This window comes from Mesoplodon densirostris, chromosome 20, assembly GCF_025265405.1.
Source record: "Mesoplodon densirostris isolate mMesDen1 chromosome 20, mMesDen1 primary haplotype, whole genome shotgun sequence".
In the NCBI taxonomy this organism is placed as follows: Eukaryota; Metazoa; Chordata; class Mammalia; order Artiodactyla; family Ziphiidae; genus Mesoplodon; species Mesoplodon densirostris.
The window spans coordinates 14055745-14080689 of NC_082680.1; the positions used below are offsets into that span (position 1 = coordinate 14055745).

Genomic DNA, 24945 nt, shown 5'->3' on the forward strand with positions numbered 1-24945 from the left:
AACCAGTGGGAAAACCCTCTCTTTTTTCTACCACTGCAAGGGAGCCCAAATCTCTACGCTGCTGCAGGTCCAAACAAGGAAAACAGAGAAAAGGAAAGAGGGCAACAAAGAGCAAACTCAAGGGTCTAAGTACTCTAATCTCTGAGTAGCCTATTCAGTCACTGAATCTTAAAAAGAAATTTAATTTTGCCAGTGTTTAGAATTTTCATGTAAATGAAAAAAAAAATTGATCTCTTGGCTCCATCTAGCGGTGCATCTTGAAATGACATGCTCCTCGACGCCTCTCACAACCCGAAGGAACTGCAGCGATTCACAACCACAGAACCGGAAGTTGAATGAGGGACACGGTCGGATGAGCCTCTTGTGCTGCGTAACCCTGAGAAGTGCTCCAAAGCAGATCGTGCATTCCACGCACCAGGTGAGTTTTCTCCATGGTATCCAAGGATATCCCCAAATCTGAGGCAAGGCAGTAACTGTGATCCAATTACTGACTTGGAAGTTCAGATACAGGACACGACTCTAGATCCCAGTGCAATGAGAATAAACATAGCCTACGGGTTAACTTGAGCATCAGCAACTATGTCGTAGATTATAGAGAATTATGTGTAATTCTAGAAGGAAGGACGAAAGGGAGGAGATAGAGCATATCATACCTATGTATATAACCGTATCTGGTAAAAACAAATGAATACATTGAGTAAAATATAGAGTCATAAGGCTATTTAATTGTAATAAGCATATTGCTAAAAAGTATTAAATAGGAAAGTAAAATTATCACCAAGAGATGCTAATAATAATGACCATTCATTGAATATTTACTATATGCCAGACATGAACATACACTATTTTATTTAATCCTTACAATAGTCCTCTAAAGTAGGCATCACTATAACTGTTATTCAGACGCAGAAACTAAGGCCGCCCAAGGTCACACATAGTCATTAACTGCCAGAGCCATGATGCGAACCTCAATCTTTCTGACTGAGGTTAAAAAACTCTGGTTCTCACTGCTGTGCTATGCTGCCTCTTTCTGTCAGAAATGCTTTGCATTCATGACTAAGTATAAATCTAAAAACTCAACTTCCTCTTTATCTGTTTCCTATTTCCTTAATCTGTTACCTGTCATTTTCATTAGACTAGTGTAAAACTATATCCAGAAGTGATCATTTGATGTCGTGAAGAGTGCAATGCAGCTGAAATGATCATTGAAAACCTGGACCGCACCTAAATTGTGAGGCAAAGGAAGAATATTTTCATAACTTCATATCTCATTTGCACATGCCGAGGTGCAGATCTCTGCATCTGATTGGCTGGTAGTACCGGGAACTAACATTATCAACACATCAATCGTGTGAGAAGCAGGTACCTTACAAATGAGTCTTTTCTCCAGAAACCTTGACTCACTGACCCCATGAAGCAACAGCGGATCTGCAGTCTCAACACAAAAGAGAAGATTGTCAAATTCTCTCCTTGCTTAGCAAATTAGCCAATTCCTAAGGATCTTGTCCCTTTTGCTATGCCTCATCAAGAACTTTCCAAAAACGTAAACCAAAAAATGGGAGAAATGTTCTCTCAAGTTTCATTTGATTGGTTCACAAACACTCTTTAAATGGTCTTAAGTTAATTACATTCCTGCTGAGAAGAATTTTGTTCTGTACATGGACCAACCATTCCATAATGCTCTGAGTCATTAAACCCCTCAAATTTGGGGGAAAAAAAGAAACATTTTCTCTGTGAGTGGATGTAAAAGAGCGTTGGGCCAAAGTAGCATTTTTTTAGGTCTCTAGAGCATCCTAGAATAGTTTGATTTAGGATGAAAGTATGTTTATTGCTAAAGTAGTCAAGCTGGATAGTAGACCTTTTATGGCAGCGAAATGTTAAAAGATCTCATCTACCTCTTCTAAAACTTTATAGTTGATTTTTCTCATACTTTAACGGTAAAGACATTGGTAAATTCAAGTCAGTAAGAAAACAAAGAAAGGGTTATTTCTTTAATATTCCTGGGTTTATATGAGGGGGAATTTTAGGGCTCTGGCTGAATGTAAACTTCCACATCCATAAGCTGAAAGTTTACTTAGGTTTGTCAAATGCCACATCCCTCTAATTTCTTCTGCGTGGATGCTTATATGATGCTGGTCTTATGGATGTTGATAGCTTATCTTCACCCTCTGATACTTTGCCAACTATTTTTGTTTTTGATGCGGTCCATGGATTGGGGGTTTTGCTATCTAATTGCTCTATCTGCTTTTAATGTGATGATTCAGGGAGGGTCAAATACTGTCTGCTGCCACTGCCGTATCTTCAAGGGCTGTGCATCTTAATAGTCATTCTTTATTACAAAAACAGAGCATGGGCATGATAAAAGTTTAAACAACATGGAAGAGTTTACTATGAAAATTAAACCCTTTTTCCTTTCCATACATACCTGGAGTTTTCCCACCCCAGCTCTCTGGAAGTAACTACTATTCACAGACTCTTATGTAACTTCCTAGACCTTTTCTAAGAATATAAAAGAATATAGTTTAGAGATATAGGTATTTTTTCTCTTTTTACACAAATGGGGTCACACTATACATTATTTTGCAATTTGGCTATATCACTTAACAACATAACTTGAAAGTCTTTCTAAAATGGTAAATGTATATATACCTACCTCATTTTTTTTTATACCTACTTCTTTTTTTTTTTTTTTTTTTTTTTTGCGGTCTGCGGGCCTCTCACTGCTGTGGCCTCTCCCATTGTGGAGCACAGGCTCCGGACGCGCAGGCTCAGTGGCCATGGCTCACGGGCCTAGCCGCTCCGCGGCATGTGGGATCTTCCCGGACCGGGGCATGAACCCATGTCCCCTGCATCGGCAGGCGGACTCTCAATCACTGTGCCACCAGGGAAGCCCCCTACCTCATTTTTAACTGCTCTGCAAGTATTCTGTTTATTGAGTTAGCAAATAGTATTGGTCAATACCATATTGGTACAGTGAAAGTTTTTTTAACATAATGTTTTCATCGTTTTGGAGAGTGTATTAGGGGCCAAATTCCCTGAATGAAATTAAAGAGTATGGAGTGGAAAAGCCTTTCTAAGCAAGAAACAAAATTTAGATGCTGTGAGCAGATGGATAAATATGATTTTACTAAACTTTTTTATGGCCTAAGACAACACTAAAAAAAAAAATTAAAAGACAGATAACAAACCAGGTAAAAATGACAGGGTGTATAACAAAAAGTTAATTTTCTTAATATTAAAAAACTTACAAGGGAGTTCCCTGGCAGTCCAGTAGTTAGGACTCAGTGCTTTCACTGCTGCAGGCCCAGGTTCAGTCCCTGGTGGGGAAACTAAATCCCACAAGCCACACAGCACAGCCAAAAACAACAAAAAGCAAAAAACCCAAAAAAACCAAAAACGAAAACAAAACCTTACAAGTAATAAGAAAAATATGTAAAAACAGTAGGAAAACTGGAAAAAGACAATCAGATACTTTAGTGAAAAACAAATAGAAATAAACAAAGATGAAAAAATGCTCAGCTTCACTCATAACATTTAAAATACGCCATCAAACAGCAAGATGCTATTTTCCATTTATCAAATTGTCAAAGTTTAAGTATCCTTGAGACTATCTGAAAGCAGAAACGCTCAAGATCTATTTGGCAGGAATATAATATGGTGATTGATATGACATTTTGGATGAAGATTGAACAATAACTATCAATGTTAACAGCATACCCTTACTTTAAAACATACACTTTCAAGTCTCTTCATATCTTCAAGTAGAGTCTTTATCATTGATATCTCCTTAATCAGTCTCGCCTTTGATGTGCTGGTGGTGTGCCCTGGGACATATGGGCACTGGCTATAACAGTATCTGAGTGCCACCAGATGGTGATTTTACAGATAAAATCAGGTACTATTTTCCTAGACTGTATCTAAGCCTACTCCTTGAGAAACACGACAGTGTTAATCTGATGCAATTCTTCTTACATGCTAACAAGCTGTTGTACACAATTAATTTGTTTTGAGTGTTCAAAACTCAGAGGTACAGCCTATCTAGTTTTCTTATAAGAATTACTTGATTTATCTTGGGCTTCCCTGGTAGCGCAGTGGTTGAGAGACCGCCTGCCGATGCAGGGGACACAGGTTCGTGCCCCAGTCCGGGAAGATCCCACATGCCGCGGAGCGGCTGGGCCCGTGAGCCATGGCCGCTGAGCCTGCGCGTCCGGAGCCTGTGCTCCGCAACGAGAGAGGCCACAACAGGGAGAGGCCCACGTACCACAAAAAAAAAAAAAAAAAAAGAATTACTTGATTTATCTTAATAGTAAAAACAATAGCTATAATTTATTGAGTACACTCTATGTGCCAAACTGTTAGTTTAATTATCCCTAATCTTCACAATAATTCTGTTAGTTGGTTACATTGTCTCTAATTGACAGAGGAGGAAATTCGTGCACAGATGAAAAAAATTGTCAAAGATCATAAAGCTAGTAAATGTCTGAGTCATGATTTGAATTTAGGTTTGATTAGCTCCAAAGTATAGCCATATTTGCCTTTCTCAATAGTTGGGAATCATATTTTGGAACTTACATGTGGTAAGATATCTACTTTTGTTATTGGTTAGACTTACTAAGTTTTTTTATTCTTTTTGATGCTATTGTGAATGAATTTTTTTTCTTTTTTTTTTTTGGCCTCGCGGCTCACGGGATCTTAGTTCCCCAACCAGGGATTGACCCATCACCAACCAGACTGACAATGGAGGCAGAGGGCACCTAGTCTTTGGCTAAATTAGAGCACCTGCCAACAGACTAATGCTGAAGCTCCAGCATCAGACAAGGATATTTCAGTTGCCTAACCACCTGACACCCTGTTAACCACATGCATCCAAATCAGGCCATTGGATTTAAATCCTATTTGCAGTAAAGTCTCTCATCATCTATCTGGGCAAAACCTTGGATTATTGGGAGCTTTTAGATTCAGCCACCCTTAATTAGGATAGTAATTGTGCAATTGCCAGTTGGGTTCCAAAGCTTTGGTCCAATTACAAAAGATCACCAATACTGGCATCACTTTTGCTAGCTGTGATGCACCCAGAGAGCCCCTTGATTTAAAAGATATTTACAAGCTCCCAAGCCCAACATTGCCTTCAACTTCTATGAGGGGCTCAACCTTGTGATGACACCATATGGTCACAAAAACATGACCTACATCAACCCAAGTGGGTGTCCATGTGGGAAGGATATCCTGGTCCCACATCCAAAACAGCATTGCCCTGGCCCAGGAGCTTGCTGCTAAAAATAACATTGCCCTCCACGACAGATATAACTTCATCCCGGACTCTCAGATCATTGCCATGGCTAATTTCTGGAAGGTGCCCACAAATTGGACATGGGACATTGATTGCTTTCTTCCTCTGATACTAGAGATGCTATTACAGTTCCTGACCTCACTGTCTGCTCACTCCATGATCCTCGTATACACCTTGCTCGCTGCCAAAACCCCTACACTCCCGTGCCTCAAGGGAAAACTTATCAAGGTTACTACTAACTGTGCCATTCTAAATATAAATGAAAATTATTAGTCCAACGCTCGACTCCCTGGGGAGAGGCCTCCCACTTTCCAGTGCCTTCTCTTACTCTCTCTCCCAGCTTTCCACCACGACTTCCCACTCTGCATTCTGACCACCCCTTCCCTTTGGTTATAAACAAATACCATTAACCTTTACATATACCTTCCTAAATGATTAATTTATACCCTCCAACAATGTAACTGCCAGACCCCCCACCTTGACCCAAGAAATACACCAAGATATTATTGTCACAAAAATTACAACTCATATTTTAACACACTCTTTAACTCCACCAAGATATTTTTACAGACTCCAGAAATTTCAATTCTGTTTTCTTGGCTGATACCATATAAATGAGGAACTTGGTGATAGTCTGGCCACCAAGACTCCTTGTACTTCTTTTCTTTTTTTTCTTTTCTTTTTTTAACATCTTTATTGGAGTATAATTGCTTTACAATATTGTGTTAGTTGCTGCTGTATAACAAAGTGAATCAGCTATATATATATATACATATAGCCCCATATCTCCTCCCTCTTGCGTCTCCCTCCCACCCTCCCTATCCCACTCCTCTAGGTGGTCACAAAGCACCGAGCTGATCTCCCCGTGCTATGCGGCTGCCTCCCACTAGCTATCTATTTGGGTAGTATAAGTCCATGCCATTCTATCTCTTCATCCCAGCTTACCCTTCCCCCTCCCCGTGTCCTCAAGTCCATTCTCTACATCTACATCTTTATTCCTGTCCTGCCCCTAGGTTCTTCATAACCATTTTTTTCCTTTAGATTCCATATATATGTGTTAACATACAGTATTTGTTTTTCTCTTTCTGTTTTACTTCACTCTGTATGACAGACTCTAGGTCCATCCACCTCACTACAAGTAACTCAATTTCGTTTCTTTTTACGGCTGAGTAATATTCCATTGTATATATGTGCCACATCTTCTTTATCCATTCATCTGTTGATGAACACTTAGGTTGCTTCCATGTCCTGGCTATTGTAAATAGAGCTGCAATGAACATTGTGATACATGACTCTTTTTGAATGATGATTTTCTCAGGATATATGCCCGGTAGTGGGATTGCTGGGTCATATGGTAGTTCTATTTGTAGTTTTTTAAGGAACCTCCATACTGTTCTCCATAGTGGCTGTATCAGTTTACATTCCCACCAACAGTGCGAGAGAGTCCCCTTTTCTCCACACCCTCTCCAGCATTTATTGTTTGTAGATTTTTTTTTTTCTTTTTTGCAGTACGTGGGCCTCTCACTGTTGTGGCCTCTCCCGCTGTGGAGCACAGGCTCCGGACGCGCAGGCTCAGCGGCCATGGCTCACAGGCCCAGCCGCTCCACGGCATGTGGGATCTTCCCAGACCGGGGCACGAACCCGTGTCCCCTGCATCGGCAGGCAGACTCTCAACCACTGCGCCACCAGGGAAGCCCTGTTTGTAGATTTTTTGATGATGGCCATTCTGACTGGTGTGAGATGATATCTCATTGTAGTTTTGAGTTGCATTTCTCTAATGATTAGTTATGTTGAGCATCCTTTTGTGTGTTTGTTGGCAATCTGTATATCTTCTTTGGAGGAATGTCTATTTAGGTCTTCTGCCCATTTTTGGATTGGGTTGTTTGTTTTTTTGATATTGAGCTGCATGAGCTGCTTGTAAATTTTGGAGATTAGTCCTTTGCCAGTTGCTCCATTTGCAAATATTTTCTCCCATTCTGAGGGTTGTCTTTTCATCTTGTTTATGGTTTCCTTTGCTGTGCAAAAGCTTTTAAGTTTCATTAGGTCCCATTTGTTTATTTTTGTTTCTATTTCCATTTCTCTAGCAGGTGGGTCAAAAAGGATCTTGCTGTGATTTATGCCATGGAGTGTTCTGCCTATGTTTTCCTCTAAGAGTTTTTTTTTGTTTTTTGTTTTTTGTTTTTTTTGTGTGGTACGCGGGCCTCTCACTGTTGTGGCCTCTCCCGTTGTGGAGCACAGGCTCCGGACGCGCAGGCTTAGCGGCCATGGCTCACAGGCCCAGCCGCTCCACAGCATGTGGGATCTTCCTGGACTGGGGCACGAACCCGTGTCCCCTGCATCGGCAGGCGGACTCTCAACCACTGCACCACCAGGGAAGCCCTCCTCTAAAAGTTTTATAGTGTCTGGCTATTTAGGTCTTTAATCCATTTGGAGTTTATTTTTGTGTATGGTGTTAGGGAGTGCTCTAATTTCATTCTTTTGCATGTGGCTGTCCAGTTTTCCCAGCACCACTTACTGAAGAGGCTGTCTTTTCTCCATTGTATATTCTTGCCTCCTTTATCAAAAATAAGGTGACCATATGAGTGTGGGTTCAGCTCTGGGCTTTCTATCCTGTTCCATTGATCTATATTTCTGTTTTTGTGCCAGTACCATACTGTTTTGATTACTGTAGCATAGTATAGTCTGAAGTCCAGGAGCCTGATTCCTCCAGCTCTGTTTTTCTTTCTCAAGATTGCTTTGGCTATTCGGGTTCTTTTGTGTTTCCATACAATTTGTGAAATTTTTTTGTTCTAGTTCTGTGAAAAATGCCATTGGTAATTTGATAGGGATTGCATTGAATCTGTAGATTGCTTTGGCTAGTATAGTCATTTTCACAATGTTGATTCTTCCAATCCAAGAACATGGTATATCTCTCCATCTGTTTGTATCACCTTTAATTTCTTTCATCAGTGTATTATAGCTTTATGCATACAGGTATTTTGTCTCCTTAGGTAGGTTTATTCCTAGGTATTTTGTTCTTTTTGTTGCAATGGTGATGGGAATGTTTCCTTAATTTATCTTTCAGATTTTTCATTATCAGTGTATAGGAATGCAAGAGATTTCTGTGCATTAATTTTGTATCCTGCTACTTTACCAAATTCATTGATTAGCTCTAGTAGTTTTCTGGTAGAGTCTTTAGGATTCTCTATGTATAGTATCATGTCATCTGCAAACAGTGACAGCTTTTCTTCTTCTTTTCTGATTTGCATTACTTTTATTTCTTTTTCTTCTCTGATTGCTGTGGGTAAAATTTCCCACACTATGTTAAATAATAATGGTGAGAGTGGGCAACCTCGTCTTGTTCCTGATCTTAGTGGAAATGGTTTCAGTTGTTCACCATTGAGAACGATGTTTGCTGTGGGTTTGTCATATATGGCCTTTATTATGTTGAGGTAAGTTCCCTCTATGCTTACTTTCTGGAGGGTTTTTATTATAAATGGGTATTGAATTTTGTCTAAAGCTTTTTCTGCATCTATTGAGATGATCATATGGTTTTTCTCCTTCAACTTGTTAATATGGTGTATCACATCAATTTATTTGCATATATTGAAGAATCCTTGCATTCCTGGGATAAACCCCACTTGATCATGGTGTATGATCCTTTTAATGTGTTGTAGGATTCTGTTTGCTAGTTTTTTTTGAGGATTTTTGCATCTATGTTCGTCAGTGATATTGGCCTGTAGTTTTCTTTCTTTGTGACATCTTTGTCTGGTTTTGGTATCAGGGTGTTGGTGGCCTCGTAGAATGAGTTGAGGAGTGTTCCTCCTTCTGCTATATTTTGGAAGAGTTTGAGAAGGATAGGTGTTAGTTCTTCTCTCAGTGTTTGATAGAATTTGCCTGTGAAGCCATCTGGTCCTGGGCTTTTGTTTGTTGGAAGATTTTCAATCACAGTTTCAATTTCAGTGCTTGTGATTGGTCTATTTATATTTTCTATTTCTTCCTGGTTCAGTCTCAGAAGGTTGTGCTTTTCTAAGAATTTGTCCATTTCTTCCAGGTTGTCCATTTCATTGGCGTATAGTTGCTTGTAGTAATCTCTCATGATCCTTTGTATTTCTGCAATGTCATTGTTACTTCTCCTTTTTCATTTCTAATTCTATTGATTTGAGTCTTCTTCCTTTTTTTCTTGATGGGTCTGACTAATGGTTTATCAATTTTGTTTATCTTCTCAAAGAACCAGCTTTTTGTTTTATTGATCTTTGCTATTGTTTCCTTCATTTCTTTTTCCTTTTTTTCTGATCTGATCTTTATGATCTCTTTCCTTCTGCTAACTTTTGGGTGTTTTTGTTCTTCTTTCTCTAATTGCTTTAGGTGTAAGTTTAGGTTGTTTATTTGAGATGTTTCTTGTTTCTTGAGGTAAGATTGTATTGCTATAAACTTCCCTCTTAGAACCGCTTTTGCTACATCCCATAGGTTTTGGGTTGTTGTGTTTTCATTGTCATTTGTTTCTAGGTATTTTTTTATTTCCTCTTTGATTTCTCCCTTGTACTTCTTTTCTTCCTTTCTACTCTCATGATAAATTGTTTTCTATTCAGTTTAGGGCAAATTATGCCCAATCTCTAGAAGCCCTCAAATATCCCCCCAAAACTGAACTCAAAACTAATGTCAAGACATCAAGGGGTCAATTGTAATATAGCTTTAAAAAATGCTCTCTTGACCCAGTTTTGAGGCCCTGGCCAGGGGTCGGTCAGCTTCTCTTCTTAAAGAACTTACTCATTTCCCTTGTGGGCCTTTCACACTCCAGGCCACAGGTAATTTAAACAGAAAGAAATGTTACCATTTCTTTTGAAATGGTATTGATGTTAAAGTGTACATTCAACTCTTATATAGGCCTATTTCTAGGTAAAGTAAAGAATAAGATTAACATTTTATACAGGCTGTAAACTCTAGCTTACAGCTTTCTGAATTTCCCTAGGTTTATATACTTTTTCTCCAAATCTTTAGGCTAGTAAACCTCCCCCTCCCCACCTTCCTTCCACTTGTACTTCTCATTTTTTAAGGACCAGTTCTCATATTCTTATTATAAATCCTCCCAGATACAGATACAGCTTCCTGTTAGGAGAAAAGCAAGAAGCATGTCCAAAAGCAACTGCCTATCCTTTTCAACACTGGACACTCTCTTTAATTTTCTGTGTTGATTCAAAATTTGCATTATAAAATGGAGATCGACCTGCATGAGCATTAAACTGTCACCAATGACCAGTTTAATCTGATTACAGTAAATTATTAGCTGCTTTTGATACTTTGAACTTCTTTGTGTTAAGTGTGATTGTTAATGGCTTTGTTTGACTTTTATGACTCCATTCACTGGATGCCCAGTAGGCATCAGTTCATTCAAATTTAATTAGGATATTTAAAGTGTAGGATGATATCATATTGTATATCAACTATACTCCAATTTAAAAGAAAGGGAAAAAAGAATAGCAAGGGCAAATGCTCTTAACAGCAGGTTTTGATTTGAAATCAAGCTGCTCCTCACATAGACAGGGGTAGTACTATGGGGTTATTTATTTAATCATGACTCTGTAGAACAATTCCAGGAGGCCAATGTACTCATAATAAATACCGGGAAAATGTCCAAGTTGAAAGTAAATAAATAAATAGAAAGAAAGTAGGATGATAGTGAAGTTTGGTCTGGAATTTTATTTTATTCTATTTTGTTTATTTTTTGCTGTGCCACGCAACATGCGGGATCTTAGTTCCCTGACCGGGGATCAAACCCATGCTTCCTGCAGTGGAAGTGTGGAGTGTTAACCACTGGACCTGGAATTTTATTTTTCATATTAATAAATGAATATCAAATTTAAGGCACAGAGTTTGAAGAGACCTTCACCATATCCTGAGACTGTCAGTGAAGGAGAGTGAGACCCACTCACACGAACCCACCTCCCAGATTTACAAGAGAGAGGAAGATATCACCACTTTTCATCTACCACATAAAAGTACAAAAAAATAGAAAATAAGGAAAAGTTCAAGTTAAGCTAGAAGCTCTGTGTGTCAAATGTTGGTTTCTTTTTCAGAGGGGAAGTTCAAGTTCAGTCCTGCTCAGTGGACATGAGTGAGAGTAACAGGAGGGGCACAGTGTTTTTCTTCTCATTAAAGTTCTTGCTGAGTTTGTTGTCTGGCTGACAACAAACTTAATTTAAACCAGCTGAAGCTCAGTGAGCAGAAATGGAAATGACACTGGCAAGAGGAACTGCACCTTTACTTTAGAGAAAGAGTTCACAAAGAAAAAAGAAAAAGAGATGCCTTCTGGAATTTCAGACAGTTCAGAGCAGGACCATGTCCTTTCTGAATGGTGGCTGTGAAGGGAGACGGGTCAGCACAGTTCAAAATGATGGTCTATCTGATGTAACTGTTTATCTAGGTCCATACTATACTCATGACATTGTAAACCCATGAGAAGTTTTTGTTTGTCCATTTTGGAATCATAGTTAACATACAGTATTATATTAGTTTCAGGTGTACAACATAGTGATTCGATATTTTTATACATTATGATCACCACAATAAGTCTAGTTACCATCTGTCACCATGCAAACTTGTTCCAAGATTATTGACTATATTCTTTATGCTGTACATTACACACCTGTGACTTATTTATTTTGTAGCTGGAAGTTTGTACTTCTTCATCCGCTTCACCTACTTCATCTGTTCTCCCGCCTTCCCCCATCTGGCAACTACCAGTTTGTTCTCTGTATCTATGAGTCTGTTTCTGTTTGGCTTGTTTGTTTGTTTGTTTCTTTGTTTGTTCTTGTTGTTTCGAGTCCACATATGGACATATATCATAGTTTTGATTTAATTCTCTTAAAAAAGGAAAAATAAACTTTTTCACTGTAGCACCTACCACCATAATAGCTAAATAAGTTAATGCATAATTAAGAAATATACACTGGAGAGAAACTGACCTGTGTTGTATTTAGAAGCCAACATGAATTGAGGACTATTAATATCTGGATGAGAACTGGTATTATGCCTAAACTGATTATTGCATTATGAGACTACCAATAAAAATTATTTTTTGGAAGCCATTCTTTAGTTCAACCAACATTATGGAAAACCTGATATTTACAAGAAGTCCTAAGGCATAAGAGATGGGTGTGTAGGGTTGTGGGGGGAATGAATTTCATTTATCTGATGATACCTAATACATCACTCCAAAATTTTTGGTTTAAAACATGAGTGATTTATTTGTTCACTCCTCTGGAATTTTGGCAGGACTTGGGACAGCTCATCTCTGCTGCATGGGGCATCAGCAGGGGTGACTCAACTGGGATTGGAAAATCCACTCCCAATATGGCTTACTCAATAGCTGTCTTCTGGGTGCTCAGTTGGAGCTATTGGCTAGACCCTCGGTTCTCCTCCGTGTTGCCTTGCACAAGGCTAGGCTGGGCATCTCACCACACAGCGACTGGGTTCTGAGAGGAAGAGGGACAGTCCTAATATGCAAATACTTATCCATCCTTGGCTTGCTGCATGCTTACTAATATCCCGTTGGCCAAAGCTAGTGACGTGGTCAAGTCCAGGGTCAATGTGGAGACCACACAAGGGTCTGAATACTGAAGAGCAGCCTGGTTCATTGGAGCCCAAAGTGACAGCCTACCGTGGAAGACTGGCCGGAGAGTCACACACAAAGAGCGCACCCTATCCTGCCTTCAGGGGCTCACAGAGAAGAAACCTTTTGAATAGTAGTAACGTTTTACTGCACATCCCAGTGGGTAGATGTGGGGGACAGTCGTTTGCCTGCTTATGCCATTATATCATAGATGTGATGGCAGAATCAGAAAAGTGTAACCACAAGGTGGTCCAGCTAAGGCTGGAGCCCAGGAAAGGGCATTTTGCACCCTGATACCAGCGAACTTCTTGCTCTCAATTCTGCAGTCACATCAAGCTAATGACATGTTTGAACTGTTCCAGGCTGTTTTCTTACTTTACTTGTATAACGCATTAAGGCAACCTGCGGTATGTCCTCAGGCAAATCCCTCACCTAGTGCTGTTTCGTTTTCCTCACTTCTCAAACAGGGAGCTGGATTCAGTGATCTCTACAGTTCCTGCCAATTGTTATATTTTACTGTATAACATTATAGTTATCCTATGATGTTATATCAACAATGAAAATGTGTTACTTTTTTTTTTTTTTTTTGCGGTACACGGGCCTCTCACTGTTGTGGCCTCTCCCGTTGCGGAGCACAGGCTCCGGACGCGCAGGCTCAGCGGCCATGGTTCATGGGCCCAGCCGCTCCGAGGCATGTGGGATCTTCCCGGACCAGGGCACGAACCCGTGTCCCCTGCATCAGCAGGCGGACTCTCAACCGCTGCGCCACCAGGGAAGCCCAAAATGTGTTACTTTTTTGACAAGCATGTTCCTTACACTAGTTGAAGTCAGGAAAGCCAATTGATAACTAAATAGTGAATCTGAACTCTCTCCAGGCTTATCAATTTTTTCCCTTACAGATTCCGACCATGTAAAGTGGAACAGCATGTGTTAGGACCGGCTCCTGGCTTTGCCAAGGCCAGCTCTTTCTCTGCTGTGAAACCTGGTGTCTTTGATCAAAAGGTTAATTTCTGCATTTTTTGTCTTACAAAGTTGCTAAGAAGATAAAGTGAGATAAGAGAAGTGAAAGTGCTTAGCTTTGATTAGGGACTGAGTTTTTTTTCTGTCCCTCTAACTGATTCGGACAGCCATGAATCAGGCTTTGGTTGAAAAAAAAAAATAGAGGAATTCGCTTTCAGTTAGATATTCATTAACCACTAGAGCCCTGCCCACATCAAGGGACGAGGTCTTAATTCTTTCAACTTTCTCTGTTGCTAAATCTGTGACCCTCTTAAAACCCAAGGGACTGTACAGAAGAAGAAAAAACAAGACATTTTTAAGAAACAATTTAAAATACCTCTTGCTGAGATTGTGATTTTTTTCCTTTGCCCTTCTTAGAATGTACCAAGGAGAAAAGGTTTTTTTTTTTTTTTTTTTAACTTTAGTTTCACTTTCCAGATTGCAGCAAACTTCCTCACTTCCCAGATGAAAACGACTGGATATGGACTAATGAAAAAAGGAACGGTCAGCTGCCGTCAGAGTAAGTGAAGGTGTGTATTTTAAATTCTTCCTGGGATAGGATGTCTCATGTTGGGTACAGCTAGAATGCTTGTTGGCTTTAGCATTCTTTGATCTTTCTTGGATCTGGTGCTTGAGATGGAGTCAGAATCATTCCACATGGAGAGTAGAAAAAGGGGAGAGAATATAGGTGTGAGGAGACTTGTATCACAACTCAGAGGACAAGGAACAGCAACAGTTTCTCATTAACATGATAAAACATTTTATGCAATATTTTTTTTTTCCTTTGTAGTGTTCTCTAACTGGGAAAGCACATTAGGGAAGCGATGGAAATGATTCGGCAACAGCCTTTTTTAAAAAATCACATCTTTGTCTCAAAGATGCAGAGGCCTGTGAGCTTTAAAGAGTTTATCTCCTTTTCTCAGTTTTCTTGGCTGGAGAGGAGACAGGGGCTGGCATTTTATAATGGGCTTGACAAGGAGAAAACACTTCAGGTATTCCTAGGAGTAAGAAAATGGCTTTCTCTGGCCTCATAAAGGAAAACAGAAGACGATGAGACATGGAAAGATCTTCAGATGTGTAGGAAGGTCAGAAATGAGCAAATATGGGCTGGGTGGCCTCGGGCGGTACTGGTTTCAGGAAGTTGGCTCCCAACTTTACAGTAAGATTATGTGTTAGTGTGTGTCTGCAGACAGATGTGCCTGCATAAATTTAGGGGAAAACATATTGTGAATTTACAAACCAAACTGTACAAGCCAAACTGCAAATAACGATTAAGCACCCTGGCAGCAGATGCCAGGTCCCAAACATGATGCAATATTGTCTTTTATTTGGACAAAGAAATGTGTAATCCTAGGTTTTCCAAAATTGCAAGGCCCAGTGAATCTACTTTTCATCTCTTTTAACTTCCTTTGTTTCTGTTACGTCTCATGAAACATCAACTCTTCACTCCAATTTCATTCTCTCACTTTTTTTTGTTTGTTTTACTGTAGCACATTCTAGAATAACTTTTTCATGCAGATTGCCTACTTATAAACTTACTGAGTCTGTGCATATCTCAAAATGCTTCTTCCCCTTATCTTTAATTGTTCAGCCTCATATGAAATTTGGGGTTCAAAATTATTCCCCCTGCATGTTTTGAAAGCTTAGCACTATTGTTTTCTAGTGGCTTATGTTGCTGATGAAAAGTTTTGTGGCAATCAGGATCTCTTTCCTCTGGAAGTAATTGATCATATGTTCTCCTTAAAAGGTTTTAGGATTTTTTTGGTGGATGGTCACAATTCTGACGTTTCAGAAGAGTCTGTGTCTTTTTCCTTTTTCACTCATCCTACCTGGCATTTGGTGAGTCTCTTCCATCAGGTGAAGTGTATCTTCATATCTGGGAATGTCTTTCAGTCCTTACATGTTTTGTAAATGGCTTAATCCTTCTCAGTAATTCTTATCTCTAGCTACAGCCCTTCCAGAAGAGTTAAATGTCACCTAGGCAAGGAGGAGAATATATTTCGGGGACTATGCCTGTGAGTTGGTACATAGAGGTAGTACCCTTATGGTACTGGAAAGAGAGTTTTCAGAATAGTCTTTAGAACTATAAAGAACAATAGATTAACAATAGATTGTAACAATAGATTAAATGAAATTTAAAAATAACTAAGGAAAAATGTGAAGAGGATGAGGAAACAGTATAATTAAGTTCCTCATCTTTTTGGTAGGAAGAAACTACTTAAAGTCCAGAAATGAAGAAGTAGAAACATAAGCATATTATTTAGGTTTGTGGAAGTGACCATGAGAATTAAAAGTAGAAACAGTCAAGAGGTTTACCTTGGAACGTTGCAGCTGGGGTGGAGGTGAAAAGCGAGGAGCGAGTTTGTTTTTTGATCCTTTTTTGTGCTGATTGAATGATTTCCATTTGATGTATTACTTGTATAATACGTACTTGTATAAATGTTACAAGTAATGAGATCACATTTGTTACAAATATTACATATATAGTCACATTTGTTACATATATTACAAGTAATAAACCAATGCATATGGAAGCACATGTTATTAATGCTGCCCATTACTTTGTATGTTTTTCTTTTATAAGGCAAAATCATGAGCAGGTATTTGCTTTATCATATCTACTCCGTTTTGGGACTGTTGCCCTTTTGGATACTGTGTACATCTTCTACCAACAAATGTACCGTTAGACATGAAATAGCTGACTGCAGTCATCTGAAGTTGACTCAAATACCTGATGACCTCCCAACAAACATAACAGTGTTGAATCTTACCCATAATCAACTCAGAAGATTACCACCTGCCAATTTTACAAGATACAGCAAACTTACTGTCTTGGATGGAGGATTTAACTCCATCTCAAAGCTGGATCCAGAATTGTGCCGAAGTCTCCCTTTGTTGGAAATTTTGAACCTCCAACACAATGAGCTCTCTCAGCTTTCTGATAAAACCTTTATCTTCTGCATGAATTTGACTGAACTCCATCTAATGTCCAACTCAATCCAGAAAATTAAAAGTAATCCCTTTAAAAACCTGAAGGTAAGCTGGAAATGAATATTTCCAGTTAAGAAATGAAAAATATGTTATCGAATATTGTTTTCAAGTCATTTATGCATCTTTAGACTTCATATCTAAATATCAAGGTGAAGAATAAGAAATCTGATCTACCCAAATGGGAAGGGGGGCTCCACACACAAATATGGCCATTATGATTGGAAATATTTTCAAGAGAGCAAATACCATAATTTTAAAGAACTCTCCTCTCTTGCATCCTTCCACTAGAAATAGAACTTAGATTCAAGAGGTAGAGACCAGAGAGGAATCAGAATATCCCATGAAGAATGGCAAATAAACTCTCCACACTGCTGATTTAGTACCTGCAATAATGAAAAAATATGTCGAGTCCAAATTCTAATTTAAATAAAATTAACAGATTGATGCATGATAAAGCCAGCTGTTCAGCTAAAAACTACATACTTTTGATTTAAGAAATCTTCTACAGTATTGCTTTTCAGTAGCTACCACCTTTATCTTGTCAGTACTTTGCTTGCATTTAAATCTGTGAAAAAATATGCTGGTGTCTTTAAATCTGAGGCAATTATTAAGTGCTTTTCTTATATCAAAGCTATTTTCAGAACTCTGTTTTCTTCATTTTGTGGGCTTATAAAAAACTGAGCACTCCTCGACCTCAAATACCAAGAATAATATACAAATTTAAATATTCTTAGAAACATTTATAAAATGATTTGCTTGCTAGCTAGGGATTTGAAATTCTTTCCTGTGCCTTCTTAGATTCTGATGTAGATGACATGATGTCTTTGGGCACAAAGACCTCAAAATCTGGTTAATTGCTGGCAAAATGTTATTCTTATTTTTAAAACATAAATAGAAGTCTTAAGCTCTTTAATAGACATTACATAAGATATTGCCCTAACATATATCAGTTTTTCCTTACATTTTACCAGAGTGGAAGTTTACATGTTCAAAGGTAGCACAAAGTGACAAAACATCCTACAGCACAGACAAAACAAAAAAATAATATTCTGTACTAGTCATGATGCAAAATTTACATAACTACCAATCTTTCTCAATATGAAAATCTTTTAAAAATTTCATGAACAGCAACATTCTCCTCATGCTTCTTAAGAAAATATTTCTTCATCATTTTTTTTGTTGTTTCAAGGTTGATGCATGACACTATGTTTGATAAGCCACATGAATATTTCTTACATCATAAATAAATGCTTATTATAAATAAATAAAAATTGCTTATATGAATATTCCTTACATCACGAATAAATAAGCTGAAGTCATTTTATTTTGGTAAGAGAAATAAAGTGATTCTTTGAATTAAGAAATTAGTCTTTGTAGCAGTGGTATTTTTGATCATAACCAAGATTTTTTATTACTCCTACCGTCAGTTTTCTATAGAATAATAAAGATGTGACATTTTGCTGTCCAGTTATTTCTAAGATTCATGTACATTTAAAAGAACTATTTTTCATGGCAAGACTGTAACCTATATACATATTTTTTCCCCTCAGAATTTAATCAAATTAGACCTAGCTCATAATGGTTTATCATCTACTAAATTAGGAACTCAGCTGCAACTGGAAAATCTCCAAGAGCTTCTACTATCAAATAATAAAATTTCTGCACTAAGATGTGAAGAACTTGATTTCCTTGGCAACTCTTCTTTAAAAAGATTAGAGTTGTCATCAAATCAAATAAAAGAGGTAAGATAAAAAATCTTGTGTTGTACTTTTAAGTGTGGGCAGTCCCTAATTGTGTCACGTGGGTAAGAATCTAAAGGTAGAGTTAGAGAAAGAGGTGATAACCTTTGTCACGTCTTCTAGAAATCCTTCACACTTACTGCTTAGGGCCATTGATGTCATCCTCACAAGAAAGGGAGTTTGGTAGCAATTTGGAGGTGGAGCTCTGCTGTCAAACAGAAGTGGGTTAAAATCCTTGATCCATTACAGACCAGGACTTTGGCCTTGGGGAACTTAACCTCTCTGGGTCTAGTTTCCTTGCCTGTAAAGCGGAAATAATACTATCTATTACACAAAATCCCTGGAAGAATTTAAATAGTATGATGGTTAAGAGCACAGGCTTTAGAGTTGGGTTAGCTGACTCCCTATCTGGCCTTTGTCTGTTAATAATTGTGCAATCGGGCAAATTATTCAAGTTCTCTCTGCTCCAGTTCCCTAGTTTTAAAATTGGTATAATAATAACACTTCCCCATAGGCTTCTGTGGCAAAGAATTTAGCACAGTGCCTGGCATTATAGGTAAGTGCTCGATAAACAATAACTAGCATTATATTTTTACAAACACCTTCCTATATAATGGAGTAAACCTAACCTTCTCTTTTTGGGTCCATGATCTTCAATTTGTTAATTAGTTTTGCATACAGGTGTGTCTGTATTTTATTCCTTTACAAGCCAAGAATAAGAATATTGAGAATTCTAAACAAAATCAGATTTTTAAAGCTATATTAATTTTCAGATTAAAAAATAGACTGTGAATGAAATTATCCTGAAATAATAATTAAATATTTTATGCAAGCTACTCAGGTTCATTTTTGAACAGCATTTGTTTTGTTGTTTAGAACATTTATTGTAGAAATATATAAATAAATGTAAAATATATAAGTAATGAGGAGAAAAATAAAAATTATCCAAAAGCTCATAGTCCCAGGACAACCAATGTTAACATTTGGGTATGTTTGTCTCCAGCTTTTCTCCGTGTAATAAAAGAAACAACAACAGCAACTGAAATTCATAGAGTACTTAACTGTGTAGCCAACAGTGTGACAAGTTCTTTTTTAATACAATTTTGTCTAGTCCTGTAACCAACTTATGCTTATCATCGTTTTACACAAGAGTAAATTGAGATGAAGAAAGAGTAAGGAACCTGTCCATAGCCTCCCAGGTGATGGACTGGTGACAGAGCTGCGTTTCTGGCAGTGTTAGGCCAGGGCCCCACTCTCTTAGCAGCTGTGCTGTGTTGCCTCTCTGAGGATGATGGTATATCCTGCCTTTTAAAAGTAATATCATAACACAGGCTTCCCTGGTGGCGCAGTGGTTGAGAGTCCACCTGCCGATGCAGGGGACACGGGTTTGTGCCCCGGTCCGGGAAGATCCCACGTGCCGCGGAGCGGCTGGGCCCGTGAGCCATGGCCGCTGAGCCTGAGCGTCCGGAGCCTGTGCTCCGCAACGGGAGAGGCCACAACAGTGAGAGGCCCGCATACCGCAAAAAAATTAAAAAAAATTTTTAAATAAAATAAAAGTAATATCATAACATGAATATCCTCCATGTCATTAAGAATTATTCACAAGCTTAATTTTAGTGACTGCAAAATAATCCTATCCTATAGATTTACCATAATTAATCTAATCATTTCCTGCTTTGTATTTTGACTCACTTTCTTCCACATTTCTCTCATGTCATCCATTGGCCCTAACATCTCACAAGTGACACAGTAGAAATCAGAGCCTCTTTGCTCTCCCAGGAGACTTGACCTCTACCCTCTCTGGATCCCTCCTGCCTCTGCTGTCTTGCTCCAGCGCTGAGTCTCATAGCAGCCAAGGCTTCTAGTGAGGGACTGGGGGGCGGAGCGGAAGGGAGCTGGAAACACGGTAATGAAATAGTCAGGAGAAAACCTTGGTGGGAAGACAGAGAGGATCGCTGGAGCTCAGAGTCATAGAAAGGAAAGTGCATGTCAATGTTTCATAGTAAAATCCACCCATTCATTCCAGAATGTTCACTGACAGCAGTGGTCACGAAAAGAGAAAAAGGATCTGCCCCAGAGGTGACTTTACAAATAGTTTATTAATTACAATAATACTCAGTGTGATGAAGTAAAAGTACCAGGAGACTTAACCTAGCCTGGGAGATCAGGGAAGACCCTCTGAAGAAGTGGCATCTAAGCTGATACATGGATGCAGAGTAGTAGCCAGTGACCAGGGGAGGCAAGGGCTGGAGCAGGAGGTGGGTGATACAGGTACAGAGGAAGGAGCTGGGAGACAGAGGGATGGAGAGAAAACCTGGAGAAGGTGGTGAAAGAGGAAAGGGGATTGAGGAAAGAATATGCCTGTTTTTCAAGGGTCATACAGACTCGTTGTGTTTTGGTTATTAACCTCTTTTCCCGTCCCACTCTTAGTTCTCTCCAGGCTGTTTTCATGCAATTGGAAAATTATTTGGCTTCTCTCTGAACAATGCCAAACTGAGCCCCAGTCTCATAGAAGAGCTCTGCTTGGAATTATCAAACACAAGCATTCAGAACCTGTCCCTGAGCAACAACCAGCTGTGCACAACCAGCAACACGACTTTTGTTGGGCTGAAGCAGACAAATCTCACAATGCTCGATCTTTCCTATAACAGCTTAAGTGTGATTGGTAATGATTCCTTTGCTTGGCTTCCACATCTAGAATATCTCTTTCTGGAGTATAATAATATAGAACATCTATCTGCTCGCTCTTTTTATGGGCTTTCCAATGTGAGATACCTGAATTTGAGACGATCTTTTACTAAACAAAGCATTTCCCTGGCTTCACTTCCCAAGATTGATGATTTTTCCTTTCAGTGGCTAAAATTTTTGGAGTATCTCAATCTGGAAGATAACAACTTTCCAGGCATAAAAAGCAATACTTTCACGGGATTGACAAGGCTGAGATACTTAAGTCTCTCCAACTCCTTCTCAAGTTTGCGAACTTTAACAAATGAAACGTTCTTATCACTTGCTGGTTCTCCGCTGCTCCTACTCAACCTAACAAAAAATAAAATCTCAAAAATAGAGAGCGGTGCTTTTTCTTGGTTGGGCCACCTAAATGTACTTGACCTTGGCCTTAATGAAATTGGGCAAGAACTCACAGGCCAGGAATGGAGAGGTCTAGAAAATATTGTTGAAATCTACCTTTCCTACAACAAATACCTAGAGCTGACTAGCAACTCGTTTGCCTTGGTTCCAAGCCTTCAACGACTGATGCTCCGAAGGGTGGCCCTTAAAAATGTGGAGAGCTCCCCTTCCCCTTTTCACCCTCTTTCTAACCTGACCATTCTGGATCTGAGCAACAATAACATAGCCAACATAAACGAGGAACTGTTGAAGGGTCTTGAGAAACTAGAAATTCTGGATTTGCAGCATAACAACTTAGCTCGCCTCTGGAAGCACGCAAACCCTGGCGGTCCTGTTCATTTTCTGCAGGGTCTTTCTCACCTCTGCATCCTTAACTTAGAGTCTAATGGCTTTGATGAGATTCCAGCAGAAATCTTCAAGGACTTACGCCAATTGAAGAGCATCGATTTAGGACTGAATAATTTAAATATCCTTCCACCATCTGTCTTTGATAATCAAGTGTTGCTAAAGTCATTAAGCCTTCAGAAGAATCTCATAACATCTGTTGAAAAGAATGTTTTTGGGCCAGCATTCAAGAACCTGAGTAATTTAGATATGAGCTTTAATCCATTTGACTGTACATGTGAAAGCATTGCCTGGTTTGTTAATTGGATGAATAATACCCATACCAACATCTCTGAACTATCAAGCCATTACCTCTGCAACACTCCACCTCAATATCGTGGTTTCCCAGTGATGCTTTTTGATATATCACCCTGCAAAGACAGCGCCCCATTTGAACTCCTTTTCATGATAAATACCAGTATCCTCTTGATTTTTATCTTTATTACACTCCTCATCCATTTTGAAGGCTGGAAGATATCTTTTTATTGGAATGTTTCAGTGCATCGAGTTCTTGGTTTCAAAGAAATAGACAGACAGCCAGAACAGTTTGAATATGCGGCATATATAATTCATGCCTATAAAGATAGGGATTGGGTCTGGGAACATTTCTCCCCAATGGAAGAAGAAGATCATACACTCAGATTTTGTCTGGAAGAAAGGGATTTTGAGGCAGGTGTCCTTGAACTTGAAGCAATTGTTAATAGCATCAGAAGGAGCAGAAAAATTATTTTTGTTATAACACAGAATCTACTGAAAGATCCATTATGCAAAAGGTAGGTGAACACTCTGAAATCTGAAGTGTATTCTCATTTTTAAATTGAGCTTTTAAATATGACTAGCATTATTACTCACAACTCAAAGTATTTTAAAAATAAAATTAAGAAGAAACGTAACCTGATTTTTAGTGACAGATTAAAGTTAATTACAAGGGAAAAGTTAATTTTAGAGCTTTGGGCTGTTAAAAACTGTATACTGATATATACCTTAATTCCATTATTTTTTTTAACTTAGATTCAAGGTGCACCACGCAGTTCAGCAAGCCATTGAACAAAATCTGGATTCCATTATATTGATCTTTCTTGAGGATATTCCGGATTATAAACTGAATCATGTGCTCTGTTTGCGAAGAGGGATGTTTAAATCTCACTGCATCTTGAACTGGCCAGTTCAGAAAGAACGGGTAAATGCCTTTCATCATAAATTGCAAGTAGCACTTGGTTCCAGAAATTCAGTACATTAAATTTATTTAAAGACTAAATTAAAGGAGTAACTTTCCTAATTTAAAAAAGGCCCATGGTAAATTTACATTTTACTTGACAATAATGTAAATCTGTTCATTCATATTTATAAATAAGAATACCACAAGTATCTCTCTTCTATGGAGATATATCTCCCTATTTCAGACCTTTCGTTACCAATCGAGTTAATTTGACCCAAAATGAACAGGTAAGAATATCCTTTACTAGTGAATACACAATTGGGTTACTGAGGCCTATCAAAACAAAGTTTTAAAGTATTCCTCATTTAAAGAAAAGTTAGAGGTATATGAGTGTTTGTGATAATTATATTTGGGTTTTTCTTCTGGATGCACTCAGAATAAAATATAACTTTTATGGGTACAATGCTACTTCAGTTGTGAAAGAGTAAAATATACAGCCATATTTTTAAAAGTTGAATTACAGCAATTTTTCAACTGAAAAGCTTTGTATTTTAGTGGTGCCTGTCACAGTGTTGATTTTGTTAAATGTTAAATACCATTTTAATATACATACTCAGGACAGAAAACGTTTTCACTTCATTTTGATTACTTAATAAATAAATATTTTAATAAATACTTATGTTTCCTGATATTTGGAATTCTGCTATATGAGGCATTAGAAGACACTATTCTTTTACTTAGAAGTATTGCAGGAAGGCTTATTTCCTAAAGGTTAATTAGTAGATTGGCTTTGTGGAAACAAAATACTGTCTTCCCCTGGTCACAGACTCAGGAGACGGCCCTGGCCAAATCACGTGGTTCTACTGGGATTTTTTTGACTGCTGATATTGAAAATTACAGTGATAAACAAAATCTTAACTATTTCCAAATCATTACTGATGATGATCCTGGTTTAATACATTCCCACAGTATATATTATTATACCATAAAAAAGTAGGCTGTGTGTAAATCAGTCCTTATGATTATTTTAAGTTTTATTTTCATTTTACAATAAAAAGAGTCTGATTATTGGAAATAGACATGAATAGCTTTTTAAAACCTTTATACTTCTGGTATTCAAATATAAAGGAGAGTTGAAATGATCATGTTGAGATAATTTCTATACTTGAAGCATTCATTTGTCTGCTGAATTTAGGGAGCATTTGAGATGTCACACTTTGGAACTTTGATTTAAATAGTTCCGTATTCTCAGGGCTAAGTTCACATAATCCTAAAAAAACGTAATACCTGCTGTACAGCTGGTTCTGAAGGACTCTGCAACAACATGAAAATACGGAGAACTCATTTTCAATCTCTCATTATACACCACCCTCACACTTGAGACGTGTGTTTTAGAGGTTTTTTTTGTTAAGATTTGTTTTCTAACTGTGAAATAATCCTGTTTTATTCTGGCATCATAAAAATCACAACTAGTTTTTTCTTGATGCACTGTGTATATTATCTATCAATATTCTCAACCTCACTGAAATATTTCTAAATCTATTATTATTATTATGAATTTATCAATATATTGTCAGTTTGTGGAAAGCAGAGCAGGAAATAATTTTGCTTTCTTTCTCTTGTTTATTTGTTTATGAGGTAGTTGATTACATGGGCACAATTTAAA

General features: G+C 38.2%; 1 protein-coding gene across 3 annotated transcripts; it reads left to right on the top strand.

The window, feature by feature from the left end:
- Window positions 1-329: 329 nt before the first annotated feature.
- On the top strand, window positions 330-23921 carry TLR3 (toll like receptor 3). Of its 3 annotated transcripts, XM_060085907.1 has the most exons (7): window positions 330-418; window positions 14319-14410; window positions 15628-15719; window positions 16465-16916; window positions 18422-18613; window positions 21041-22893; window positions 23132-23921. In XM_060085907.1, the coding sequence occupies exons 4-7, from the start codon at window positions 16473-16475 to the stop codon at window positions 23358-23360; spliced, it is 2718 nt and encodes a 905-aa protein (XP_059941890.1). In that variant the 5' UTR covers window positions 330-418; window positions 14319-14410; window positions 15628-15719; window positions 16465-16472; the 3' UTR covers window positions 23361-23921. The 3 variants fall into 3 exon arrangements, with proteins under 3 accessions (XP_059941890.1, XP_059941889.1, XP_059941891.1); XM_060085906.1 differs by lacking the exon at window positions 330-418 and having other exon boundaries at window positions 14084-14410; XM_060085908.1 differs by lacking the exon at window positions 330-418 and having other exon boundaries at window positions 14084-14400.
- Window positions 23922-24945: the final 1024 nt, after the last annotated feature.